The sequence below is a fragment of the Sciurus vulgaris genome (assembly GCF_902686455.1).
Source record: "Sciurus vulgaris genome assembly, chromosome: 7".
Lineage (NCBI taxonomy): Eukaryota > Metazoa > Chordata > Mammalia > Rodentia > Sciuridae > Sciurus > Sciurus vulgaris.
Window position 1 is genome coordinate 16591887 of NC_136467.1, and position 13858 is coordinate 16605744.

The 13858-nt window shown below is 44.2% G+C and overlaps 2 protein-coding genes across 4 annotated transcripts in view; both read left to right on the top strand.

The window, feature by feature from the left end:
* The window catches only part of LOC306665398 (UL16-binding protein 1-like), a 162092-nt gene that overhangs the window by 94038 nt on the left and 54196 nt on the right, over positions 1 to 13858 (top strand). The window lies entirely within an intron of this gene.
* Positions 8929 to 11788, top strand: LOC306665381 (ATM interactor). The gene is made up of 2 exons (XM_079146859.1): positions 8929 to 9101; positions 9453 to 11788. The coding sequence occupies exons 1-2, from the start codon at positions 9072 to 9074 to the stop codon at positions 11583 to 11585; spliced, it is 2163 nt and encodes a 720-aa protein (XP_079002985.1). The 5' UTR covers positions 8929 to 9071; the 3' UTR covers positions 11586 to 11788.

The following is a 13858-nucleotide window of genomic DNA, read 5'->3' on the forward strand; positions in this document are numbered from 1 at the left end:
TCTTTAAAGGTTTTGTAGAACTCGGCTGAGAACCCATCTGGTCCCGGACTTTTCTTTGTTGGTAGGCTTTTGATGACTTCTTCTATTTCAGTACTTGAAATTGGTCTATTTAAATTGTGTATGTCCTCCTCGTTCAGTTTAGGCAATTCATATGTCTCTAGAAACCTGTTAATGCCTTTGAAATTTTCTATTTTGTTGGAGTATAGATTTTCAAAATAGCTTCTAATTATGTTTTGTATTTCAATCCTGTCTGTTGTGATATTTCCTTGTTCATTGCGAATTTTAGTGATTTGGGTTTTCTCTCTTCTTCTCTTTGTTAGTGTGGCTAAAGTTTTATCAATTTTGTTTATTTTTTCGAAGAATCAACTATTTATTTTGTCAATTTTTTGTATTGTTTCTTTTGTTTCAATTTCATTGATTTCAGCTCTGAGTTTAACTATTTCCTGTCTTCTACTACTTTTGGTGCTGGTCTGTTCTTCTTTGTCTAGGGCTTTGAGCTGTAGTGTTAAGTCGTTTATTTGTTGAGTTTTACTTCTTTTATTGAATGCACTCCATGAAATAAATTTCCCTCTAAGTACTGCTTTCATAGTGTCCCAGAGATTTTGATATGATGTTTCTTTGTTCTCATTTACCTCTAAGAATTTTTTAATTTCCTTCCTAATATCTTCTGTTATCCATTCATCATATAATAGCATATTGTTTAATCTCCAGATGTTGGAATAGTTTCTGTGTTTTACTCTTTCATTTATTTCTAACTTCAATCCATTATGATCTGATAGAATACATGGTAGTGTCTCTATCTTCTTGTATTTGCTAACATTAGCTTTGTGGCATAATATATGGTCTATTTTAGAGAAGGATCCATGTGCTGCTGAGAAGAAAGTGTATTTGCTCTTGGTTGGATGGTATATTCTATAAATGCCCATTAAGTCTAAATTATTGATTGTGTTATTGAGATCTATGGTTTCTTTGTTCAATTTTTGTCTGGAAGATCTGTCCAGTGGTGAGAGAGGCGTGTTAAAATCACCTAGTATTATTGTGTTATGGTCTATTTGGTTTCTGAAATTGAGAAGGATTTGTTTGACATACATGGATGAGCCACTGTTTGGGGCATAGATGTTTATGATTGTTATATCTTGCTGATTTATGCTTCCCTTAAGCAGTATGAAATGACCTTCTTTATCCCTTCTGACTAACTTTGGCTTGAAGTCCACATTGTCTGAAATGAGGATGGATACCCCAGCTTTTTTGCTGAGTCCATGTGCATGGTATGTTTTTCCCCGTCCTTTCACCTTTAGTCTATGGGTATCTTTTTCTGTGAGGTGAGTCTCTTGTAGGCAACATATTGTTGGAACTTTCTTTTTAATCCAATCTGCCAGTCTATGTCTTTTGATTGATGAATTCAGGCCATTCACGTTCAGAGTTATTATTGAGATATGATTTGGTTTCCCGGTCATTTGGTTCATTTTTTAAATTTTATTTATTTATTTGTTTGACACAACTTGGTTCCTCCTTTATTTGACAATTCCTTTAGGATAATTCCTCCCTTTGCTGATTTGCTTCTTTGTTTTTCATCTCTTCCTCATGGAATATTTTGCTGAGAATGTTCTGTAATGCTGGCTTTCTTTTTGTAAATTCTTTTAGCTTTTGTTTATCATGGAAGGATTTTATTTCATCGTCAAATTTGAAGGTAAGTTTTGCTGGGCATAAGATTCTTGGTTGGCATCCATTTTCTTTCAGGGCTTGAAAAATGTTGTTCCAGGCCCTTCTAGCTTTTAGGGTCTGGATTGAAAAATCTGCTGATATCCGTATTGGTTTCCCCCTGAATGTAATTTGGTTCTTTTCTCTCACAGCCTTTAAAATTCTGTCTTTATTTTGTATGTTATAATGTGCCTTGGTGTGGGTCTGTTGTAATTTTGTGTATTTGGAGTCCTATAAGCCTCTTGTACTTGATTTTCCATTTCATTCTTCAGATTTGGGAAATTTTCTGATATTATTTCATTGAATACATTGTTCATTCCTTTGGTTTGTTTCTCTAAGCCTTCCTCAATCCCAATAATTCTTAAATTTGGCCTTTTCATGATATCCCATAGTTCTTGTAGATTCTGTTCATTTTTTCTTACCATCTTCTCTGTTTGTTCAACTTTGTTTTCAAGGTTAAATATTTTGTCTTCAATGTCTGAGGTTCTGTCTTCCAGGTGTTCTATCCTACTGGATATGTTTTCTATGGAGTTCTTAATTTGGTTTATTGTTTCCTTCATGTGAAGGATTTCTGTTTGTTTTTTTTTCATTATCTCTAACTCTTTATTGAAATGATCTTTTGCTTCCTTTATTTGCTCTTTTAACTGTCAATTGGTGCAGTCATTCAATGGCTGCATTTGCTCTTTCATCTCATTGTTTGCTTCCCTGATCATTTTAATTATGTACATTCTGAACTCCTTTTCTGTCATTTCTTCTGCCATGCTGTCATTGGGTTTTATTGATGTAACATCTGGATTTGTTTGAGGCATTTTCTTTCCTGTTTTCTCATATTGTTCAGGTATCAGTGGACCGCTTAGATATTGTAGATTTCCTCTATTGACTTACAATGTCCCTTAAGATTTCTATATATATCCCCTCTTAGCCTTCAGTAGGCTGTAGTCTTGGAGGAAGTTGATAATGCGGTGCTCCACAAGGAAGCTGCCTCTCTAGGAGTGGTGTCCTTCAGGTGGGGTATATTCCCTGCTAGTGGGCAGAGGTGCCTCCACTTGTTGACCAATGGTCATCCAATGGGGAACTAGGCTGCGGGCTGAGGCAAGGCCTGTTTGGGCCTGTGTCTCTGGTTTTACCGTCCTTGTGGGGAAACCTCACCCGGCAGGGAAGACTCACCCAGTGGGGAGGTCTCAGGTCTCGTTGGTCAGTTCCCTCCTAGAAGTTCCCCTCAATTTACAGCTACTGCCTGGGCTGGGCTGCCTTCCTCTGCAAAGTTCCCAGGGTCCCGGACCTACCTCCTGGGCCTGGGAGCCTCACCCTTCGCAGATGAATCTCCTTAGGCTGCCCCTCCTCAGAAAATCTGCCCGCAGGCCTGGAACCTTCACTCCGCCCCTAAGCCTGTCTCTGTGCGGCTCTTCCACCAAGAAGCCTCCTAGATCCTGGGACTCTGCTGTGCACCTAATCGCCTGGCTATGCGGCCCCTCCTCTGAGCAGTCACCTGGGACCCCGTACGATCGCTCTGAGTCCCAGAGACCCGCCACACACCTCTTCCTCCAGACAGCCGCCCAATTTTCTGGTGTGGTCACTAGGAGTCCAAGCAATTCACTGCGTGCCTCCTCCCACCAACCACCCGTAGCCCTGGGCAATCAATCACTCCGAGTCGAAATGACCCTCCCCGTTCCTCCTCCTCTTGCAGGTAACCCTCCGGGTGTTCAGGAGCAGTCGCTCTGAGTGGCTCTGAATCCACGTGACCCGCTGCACGCGTCCTCTGGGCAACTGCCCGGAGCTCAGATGCGGCCACTTGAGACCAAGCGACCCACCGTGCTTCTCCTCCAGGCAGCCTCCCTGTGTTCAGGAGCTGTCACTTTAAGTCCAAACAACTCACCACTCGCCTTCTCCTCTGAGCAGCCGCCTGGAGCTCTAATGCAGTCACTGCGAGTCCAAACGACCCGCCGCACTCCTCCTCCTCCTACTACTACTCCTCCGGGCAGGCCCCGGTGTTCAGAAGTGGTCTGAGTCCAAACAGCTCACCACGCAGCCCCTCCTGGCAACCGCCTGTAGCTCTGGTGTAGTCACTCCGAATCCAAGCGGCCACACTCCTCCTCCTCCTCCTTAGGGCAGGCCCCGGTGTTCTGAGTCCACACAGCTCTCCTCGCCACTCCTCCCCTGGGCAGCCGCCGGAGCCCCAGTGGTTGCTCCAAGTCCCAGCGCTGTGCTGAGCGTCCTCCTCTCCGACGCTCCCAGTTGTCCAAGTTCACTGCTCCAGCGGGGGGAGGGGCGTCTTGCCGGCAACTCTACCTCACAAAGTTCCCTGCATTCCGGGACGACCGCCCCATCTGGGACGCCTCCCCTTCGGGAGAGACTCACCCGGCTGCTTTGAGTTGGTCCCAAGTCTCTCAATATCTCCTCTTTTGAATCCTGAGTCCTGGAGCAACATAAAATGCAGCCACCCTCTAGGCCGCCATCTTGAAACTCCAAACTTGGTTCTTTTAAAAATAAACATCAGCTATATTTAAAAGGTGAAGTGGAGTTCTGTTACAGAACTAGAACACTTTACCTAAAATTCACCAGGTCCCCATATTCCCTGAACCTAGTATGATGACCATATGACTGGGACACTGGAGAGAGAGAGAGAGAGAGAGAGAGAGAGGGGGAGAGATGGATTCCTTCCTATGGTGGGTGTGTACTCAGGAACAGATAACTCTGCCCAGGATGGGGAAGAAAGGTAATCCAGTTTCCCAGAGATCAGGGATGGGATAGAGAGGAAGAAAAAGAAACATGTCCATTTAAAAAATCAGTCGTCAGGCTGGGGTTGTAGCTCAGTGGTAGAGCACTTGTCTAGCACATATGAGGCACTGGGTTTAATTCTGGGCACCACATAAAAATAAGCAAATAAATACAGGTTTTGTGTACATCTACAAACAAAAACAAAAAATAAAACAAAACATTTGCAATGGTTGAGCAGCAAGGGCTATATTCAAAGCATAAAGTGGACCACTGTTAGGTTAGTAGTCTCAACTCTGTTCCAAACTAATTTTTTGACCTTGGGATAGTACATGGTTGATTCCTGGGTCTTAGTCTTCTCACCTGGAAAAATGGGAAGGTGGGTGTAGAAATAAAATGCTGCTGAGAGAAAAGATGATTATGATGATGATAATAAACATTTACTGAGCACTGACTGTATGCAAGGCAGATGTCTCATCACATTACATGCATGAAATCAGGCAACTCATGTAACAGTGCCCACATTATGTTTGAATTATAACCCTTGCTGCTCTGCTGCTGCAACTTATTTTTAAAATGGACATGTTTCTCTTCCTCTCTCCCTGCTCCTCCCTAATCTCTCCCTCTCCCTAATCTCAAGGGAAATAGGATTACCTTTCTTCCCTATCCTAGGTAGAGTTCTCTGTCCTTAAGTACACACTGAGGAAGTAATCCAGATCTCAGAAATGACTATCTCCAAATTAACAAGTGAATTGTAACTCCAACAGAGAACTTGTGGAATGTAGCCTTTGAGTCACCTCTTTAAAAGCCCCCTGTTCCTCCTGATGGACAGAATCACAGCCTCTGGGAGAGGAGTCTCTTGTGTTTTTCCTTTCCTAGCAAAGCAATAAATCTTTTTCCTGTTTTGAAAACCATGTCCTCATTATTGGATTGGCATTGGGGACAACAACCGAGATAGTGGCAAAAAATTTGGTGCCCCAGGTGAGACCTGACAGCAGCCCCCATTCAAGCTCTCTTGGACAGTCCTGGCTCTCCAAGCAACCCCACCTCCATTCTGAGGATTCTAGGTTGCTGGTGAACTTGCTGAGAACCAACTGCAGGAGAGTTGGGAGATGGTGAGCTTGCCTTGGGTCAAACCAGAGGAGCTATTCCTGTGAGTAAAGAGAGGGTCTGAGGGACATCCCAGTACCTGCCAAAGCTCCTTTTGTTTGGGGATATTCCACCTTCTCTCCCTGAACCTGAATGGCACAGGTTGCTCCATCCTGGTCCACTTTGAGAAAAAGGAAACTGAATTCAGTGAAGTCTGACCATTTGTAAGTCTCCCAGTGTGCATGCCCGAGACCCTTTATTCCACACATCAGATTCCTCTTCAGGAGAACATCTCATCCCTCATTTTGGGGACATCTGTGGCACCACTGGTATTGAAATCATGGTTAAGAGGACTCTAGAACCTAGGGATATTTACTCCCTTCTCATCTGTCCTAGGTTCTCATCTGTTGTTACCTATGGGATTGGGAATTTCCTCTGGTTATCTGTTTTGATTGTATCAGTTTTGCCCCTTTTAAGACATGGTCAGTACAGCATTGATAGTATAGGGAGCTCTAGGGAAAGGTCTTGGCTGCTCAATGTAATGGGCCCCACCTGTCAACCATGATTTGGGGGCTCCTCAATGGTTTTCTCTCTGTGTTTGTTTTTTGAACAATTTCACAATTGGAGTTGGTCTGTCAGAGGAACAGTGAGTTGAAAAAAGGGCCACTATAGGTATAAAACAGTTTAAGGTAGTGTTTTACTGTAACAATCTGGCTTTTGAATAGCTTTGTGGACAATTAGACAATCTTGCAGTTGGAGTTGGTCTGCCAAAGGTAAAGCAAGGGGAAGAACTTTGTACATGCAGATCTGTTTTAAAAGTTCCTGTGTCAGCCCTGGTTTCAGTGATTCTGTTTGTTGATTTATTTATTTGTTGATTTATTTATTTGTAATTGTTACTGGTTTTTAAAAACATGGGCCATGCTGCATTGATCTTACCAGTAGTCTCTTGAGTGGAGAGATCTTGGCTGAATGGGCCACATATAAGTATTAGCCTAAGAGAAAGATGATTTACTGTAACACAACCTGACCTTTGAATGGTTTTTCTGGAAATTATACAATTATGAAATTGAAGTTAGTCTGTCAGGGCCAAAGTATATGAAAGGGATTCTGTATGTCCAGGCACTTATGCACTTGCCTGATAAGGGGTCTGAACAATAAGGAACTAATTTGAAGGTGCCAAAGGCCCTGTCACTGGTATTGAAAAATAGCAGGACAGCAGAAGAAAGGGTGAAAATGGATTTCAATCTTTTAAACCCAGGGCTGGCACTCCCAACCTGTGTCTCAGCCTGGCCTCAGGAACTCTCAGATCATCTCACTGTGGATCTAGGACACCAGCCCTAAACTGGGGGTGGGGGGTGGATCTCAGAAAAGCTGCCTGAGCTGCAGAAAAATGACCAAGGAGAACCTGACCTCTGCCCTGGCTTGTAGTCCCTTTTGTCCCCAGGGGTAGAGGCTGCTGGCCACAAAGCATGTGGTAGTAGGTCCTAGCACAGTCAGTTTATGGCCAGGGGACAGGAAGAGTGTCCCTTTTAAGATCTGACAGGACACCCAATATGCCCATGTGATATTCATCACTGGAGCAAAGCAATTCTTGCTATAATAGTATCCCATCAAGCTAAATGCCTGCAGAGACTGGCAGAATAACTGCACCCAGAAAAGAAAAAGACAGGAAGTAAAGCCAACCTGTGTTTTGTAGGCTGCCTTTGCAAAGGGATCTTCAAGGAAGCCTAAAGAAAAAGGTGGAGAGAGCCTCCTCCATCATGTATGAAAATGCCTGGTGTAAGATAAAGGCCCAAAGGAGCCTCTGGGTGCAATTGACAGTGGTGAACTCACTTAAAGGGGATGGCATTGTGATAATGATAACAGAGGCAGGTCAGGCTCAAAAATATCCTGTGCTGCAACCCTTGAATGCAACCTGGGAAAAAAGATTAAGATATAGTTTTTGTACATGCTGGATTGTCCAACCCTCTCCTGGGATGAAATTTGTATTGTAAAATAAATGCACAGATAACATTCAAAAGGATCACTTCAGAATATGAATTAAAGAAAGGGTCCAAAGCTAGAAAAGATTAAAAAAAGTTACAGGTACGGAATTATATTAGTATGGAAAAATTAGAAGGTGAAGAAATGTTTCTGGATGAGAGAGTATTTTGCCTAGTAATATAATGTTCTTGTGATGAACTCTGAGATGAAGAAGGACAAAACTAAGCATGCAAATTTTTAAATGTCTGAGTAAGTTGCTGAAGGTAAATCTCAATTCTGTGTTTGTGATTATGGAAAATAATATTCCTACAAGATGGCTCCCCAAGAAAAATGGAGAGACAGTGTGGCTAGGGAGGAAGGAGAGAAACTTGACCAAAAATTAACCCTCTCCCAGTGCGCCCTTTCCTAATTACAAGGGTCCTAAAGGAAAGGGGCAAATACTGAATGCTGGGTCCTAAAGTTTGACCTTCCCCCATGGCAAATTAGTCCTAAATGGGGGCACTGCAAATATTGAAACTCTGGGAAACAATAGATTCCAGAGAAAGAAAAGCAAGAGGCAAGATTTGAGTACCCATCCCTGGGATCTGGACTCTCATCTCTCCAGACAACGATGAGCTTCAACTTTTTACAACTACCCTCCTAAATCAAAGTTTTAACCTGTACAACCAGCCCCTGACAGTCAAAATTGCACATACACAGTTTCCAGTGATTTCATCATTGTACCCTATAAAACCAAAATTCCCTCTGTAACTGATGGTCATTTTCTCATCCAGAAAATGGGTCCCAACTGTGCCTCAGTCCATGAAGGAGTAAAGTCTTCTCTGAATCCGTTGAAGTCTGCGTCCCATGATTTTGCACTTACAGTGATTATGGTGATAGTTTGTCTATCACGAAAATTTTCTTGTGTTTGTTACGTGGAAGAATTAAGTTCTTAAAGAATTAGAGTTTGTACCTGTTTTAAAGTCATAAATGAGTACTTTTAATTGGTTAAACAAACAACTGTTAAACCTAACAATATAGTTGACACCCTAAATATATGTGATTAGGTATAAGTGTGCATCTGAGAAGTGTATCTAAGCCTTGTCTAAGTGTTATGTGAAAGTTTACTGGCAAGTCTACCAATAAGTGCTTTGTTTTATACATTGTGTCTGACATAGAAGGGTCACACTGACATTTGAAGAGCTGCCTTATATATGTTTGCTTTGAGTAAGTCAATTTCTGATCACTAACCCTGTTCCCTAAATATATGAGATGTAAGACTGTCCTTTGATTTTTGTTAATCCATGCACACCTGTGACTATTGTAATCATACAGTCTGGTTTCTTAATTGCACTTTAAAAAGTTACACTTAGGCTCCTCCCGTCCCGGAGGCCGCGCGGGGAGCCGCAGCCGCCGCCGCCTCGGGCCCGTGGGGGCCCCTGGGGTCGCGGCTGAGGGGCAGCCGGCCGCCCGCGGCCGCGGCGCCGCCCGCGCGCGAGCTGATCCAGCCGTCCGTGAGCGAGCTGTCGCGGGCGGTGCGGACCAACATCCTCTGCACGGTGCGCGGCTGCGGCAAGATCCTGCCCAACAGCCCGGCGCTCAACATGCACCTGGTCAAGAGCCACCGCCTCCAGGTGAGCGCGGCGCGGCGCGGCGCGGTGCGGCGGCCCGACAAAGCGCCTGGGGGCGCCGGCGTGGCCGCGCGTTCCGGGCGGGGGCGGCGGCGGCTCCCTGCGCCCGCCCCGGCGTTGCCTCGCGTGGCTTCGCCCCGCCGCGCCTGGCGAGGGCGCCTCGCCGGGTTCCGTGGATGAGAAACAGGTGCTGCCCGCATGCTTTGCGCCCTCCGACGATGCCGCGGTGGGTCCTGCCCGGTTGTTGGAAAGCAGCTGTTGCGAGTTGGACCCTAAGTACCGTCACTTGCAGTTTCTGCTTAGGAATGGGACCATATTAAACTTCCGTGGATCTTCGTTAGCGTAACAAGACAGGATGGCATAGTAAATCCAACAATAAGAAAAGATTTGAAAACCACACCAAAATTCTACTGTTGTCCAATTGAAGGATGTCCTAGAGGTCCCGACAGACCATTTTCTCAGTTTTCTCTCGTCAAACAGCACTTTATGAAAATGCATGCCGAGAAGAAGCATAAATGCAGCAAGTGCAGCAATTCCTATGGTACTGAGTGGGACTTGAAAAGGCACGCGGAGGACTGTGGCAAGACCTTCCAGTGCACATGCGGCTGTCCCTATGCCAGCAGAACGGCATTACAGTCTCACATCTACCGAACTGGTCACGAGATCCCTGCAGAACACAGGGATCCACCTAGTAAAAAAAGGAAAATGGAAAACTACCTACAAAACCAGAAGTTATCTAATAAGACCATTGAACCATTGAGCACCCAACCCACCCCTCGACCAGATGCTCAAGAACTAGAAACTTCAGAAATAAAATTAGTAACCTCTTTTGAAGATTCTTGCAGCTCTAATGCCAGAAAGCAGAGTGTCGCAACACCCCCGAGATGTCCTCAGAAGTTGCTTCTACCAAAGCCCAAAGTGGCTCTGGTTAAGCTTCCGGTCATGCAGTTCTCTCCTGTGCCATTCTTCGTGCCTACCGCCGACTCTTCGGCCCAGCCTGTGGTGTTAGGTGTGGATCAGGGCTCCGCCGCAGGTGCTGTGCATTTAGTGCCCTTGTCAGTAGGAACCCTGATCCTCGGCCTAGAGTCAGAGGCTTGCTCTCTTAAGGAGAGCCTACCTCTTTCAAAAATTTTAAATCCTGTTGTTGAGCCAGTTAGTACCGGTGTTCAAGTGAACTTGGGTAAAAATCTCTCTAATCCTTTACAAGAACTGGGGAACACATGTCAGAAGAACAGCATTTCTTCAATCAATGTACAGACGGATCTGTCCTATGCCTCACAAAACTTCCTACCTTCTGCACAGTGGATTGTCCCTGACTCTGCTGTGTCATCTTGTTCTCAGACTGATCTGTCATTTGATTCTCAAGTGTCCCTTCCCATTAGTGTTCAAACCCAAACGCTTCTGCCCAGCTCAAAGATAACTTCATCTATAGCTGCTCAGACTGATGCGTTCATGGACACTTGCTATCAACCAGGCGGGATCTCCAGAGAAACCCAAACCAGTGAAATGCAAAGTGCCCCAGATGGCCAAGTACAGATGGACCAAACTGGAATGTGTGGAGACATTTTTGAGAGTGTCCATTCATCCTACAGTGTTCCTGCAGACAATATTATAAGCAGCAGCTTAATAGCAGATACAGTAACTCGTGGTTTGTTACCTCAGAATGACCCTAAGACTTTAAGTCAAGATATTGAGAAATCTGCGCCTATTTTGAGCTTCAGTGAACAGAATAGTATGCTTCCTTCACAGAACATGACAGATAATCAGACCCAAACCATAGACTTACTAAGTGATTTAGAAAACATCTTGTCAAGTAATCTTCCGGATCAGACATTGGATAACCGTAGTCTTTTGTCTGACACAAACCCCGGGCCTGACACCCAGCTGCCATCTGGCTCAACCCAGAATCCTGGAATAGATTTTGATATTGAAGAGTTCTTCTCAGCTTCAAATATCCAGACTCAAACTGAAGAGAGTGAACTTAGCACCATGAACACTGAGCCAGTCTTGGAATCACTGGACATAGAGACCCAAACTGACTTCTTACTTGCAGACACATCTGTCCAGCCCTATGGGTACAGGGGAAGTTCTCACTTCCTAGGCCTTGAGATGTTTGACACGCAAACGCAGACAGACTTAAACTTCTTTTTAGACAGTAGCCCTCATCTGCCCCTCAGCAGCATCCTGAAACACTCCAGCTTTTCCATGAGCACTGATTCATCAGACACAGAGACCCAAACTGAGGGAATCTCCGCTGCTAAAAACATATCTTCTCTGGAAAGCAAAGTTCAGTTGAACAGCACAGAAACACAGACCACGAGTTCAGGTTTTGAAACCCTGGGGAGCTTGTTCTTCACCAGCAATGAAACTCAGACAGCAATGGATGACTTTCTTCTAGCTGATTTGGCCTGGAACACGATGGAGTCTCAGTTCAGCTCTGTAGAAACTCAGACGTGCGCCGAGCTGCACGCAGTCTCCAACTTCTAACAGTGAAGTCCAGGTTGGATGGCGTTTATTATTTCCTTCCAGGTTTAGAAAATGGGGAGCAGGGACAACAGTATTAACTCTGTTGAATGTAGCTGATGATGCAGTTGCTTAGATTCTTTGCAGTTCTTTGCCTTTTGTACCTGTAAACACAAACTTGTGTATAAATGTGAGTGTATTATATTATAAAGTGTAAGATGTTGATCTAAAAAAAAAAATAAAAAAATAAAAATAAAAAGTTACACTTAGTTAAATATAAAGCTTTGCCAAGTTGGTGTACTCTAAACTAAAATTATATGCAGCAAAATCTTGGGCTTGTATAAAAATAACAAATGCGGTTGGTATTTATTCATGTCATTTGATGTTTGATAGCTGAATTGAGTAACCTGTTGTCAATAAGTCATATGTACAATTCTGGTTTACTCTTCACACTGAAATTGGAATTGAAATGAATTTTTGAAAGATGTTAAGGAGAGCCTGGTCTGTTTAAAGGTGACCTTGTAAAACATGGAAGCATTTTGCCACTTTTTCCACAAAAAGAAAGTTTAAAGCTCAGGTAGTCCTTGTTTGATTCATGTTTAGATGTAATGCTGTATTGCGTTATTTGTCAAGAACTCCACCTTACCTGAGGTGAGACTGCCTCCTTACCGTAATCCATGTTAGAATGGCTCCGGAATAGGCTAGACCTGAGTCTGTAAGAGTTGTCATGGGTGGGGTGTCTGGAGTTTGATAGTAGCTCCAGCCAAGACTGACCAGCTGGGGCAGTGGATAGAAACATGCCCACACACCTCTTCCAACCTTCCCACCACATGAATTCAGTCACACCTGTCCCTGTGCACTTCAGGGCTCATGGAGCTAGGGAGCCTGGCTCTTTCCAGCCACTGCAACCTGTGCTTCCCCAGGGGAGAATGCCCCCAGTCTCTGACTTTTCACAGGATTGCCTGGCCAAGACCTGTCCACTCAGATCCAGTCACTATCTGATAGATCTGGGTTTCAGATACCCCAGACTTGGTCACACTGCAGTCCTAAGATCTCAATGCAGAGAGGCCCCCAGGGATGCACTTACACAAAGGAGTGACCCTGCAGCACTCGCAGTAGGAGAACCTCAGGTGCAGTCACAGCCCAAGCACCCTGACACTGGACCTTCAGGCCCTGGCCAGTGTTCCAGGATGAAGATGGCTGTGTGCAAACAAACCTGTAGGCACCCTGGCATGGAATCCAGGCATTGTCCGCAGCAGCCTGAGAACCCCCGCTGCTTCTTATCATGTCACCACCTCTGTGCAAATAGCCTACAAGGCGACCTGTGGCATCCTTGACGAGCTCTGCAGCTCTGCGGTCACTCTGATCCTGAGACCAGACCTCAGAGGGGAACTGCACTCACTGAATTGGGAACCTAAAACTCAATGGGAGTAATTTGATGGCACTGAAGCTGCAGAGGAAAGGAGGCTACTGTAATGGAGAGAAGAGTCAGAACAGGGAATAAGCAGGCTGACTCCTGCAGCCCTAGGATGTGGGTTCGGGTGATTCTGGAAGAGAAATATATGGGAGGGTTACTACATCCTCACTTGATCTAAATGAGCAGCATAGTTTAAGGCCAAGGGAGAAGGTCGAACTGCAATAATAGAAAGAGTTACATATCCTCTATCAATTCCAAGGCTTAAGCCAGATTATACACCCAGAGTGAACAGGAGGTGTGTCACAATGAGTGAGATTTTGGTACATAAATGCAAAATTATCCTTTTAATGCTTCTTCCAACCTTGCCAGAATCATCGAAAAGCCTATTATCAGGGTAACTGCACACCAGGAAAAATGACATAATCAGAACTCTTTCTGGCTACACTACCACACTGCAATAAACCATCATATATCTAAATGCTATATGGAACACGTTTGGAAACCCAGAAGTAATGCCAAGTTTGTTGTAAAATTGGAGGAGCACACTGTTAACCAACTGGTTATTATCAAATTACATATCAAAGGATTCAACTTATGCACCAACTATCAAATGTGATAACTGTTTAGTCCTTTCCTATCCACCACATGGTTCAGGTATATTCAAGAAATTGTCAATTTGATGGTTGTAATAATGACCTATTATGCTTTTCATCTACATTCTTATTTTGTCAGATGTTGAATCATGTTGCAGGATCATATATTGTGAATTGCTCATAGCATTTGCCTATATCTCAGAAGAACTGTCTTGGATAGAAATTCTTCATAAATATTGGGTATTAATCCTACCCTGGAATGAATAAAATGACTTCTCAAAGAAGAC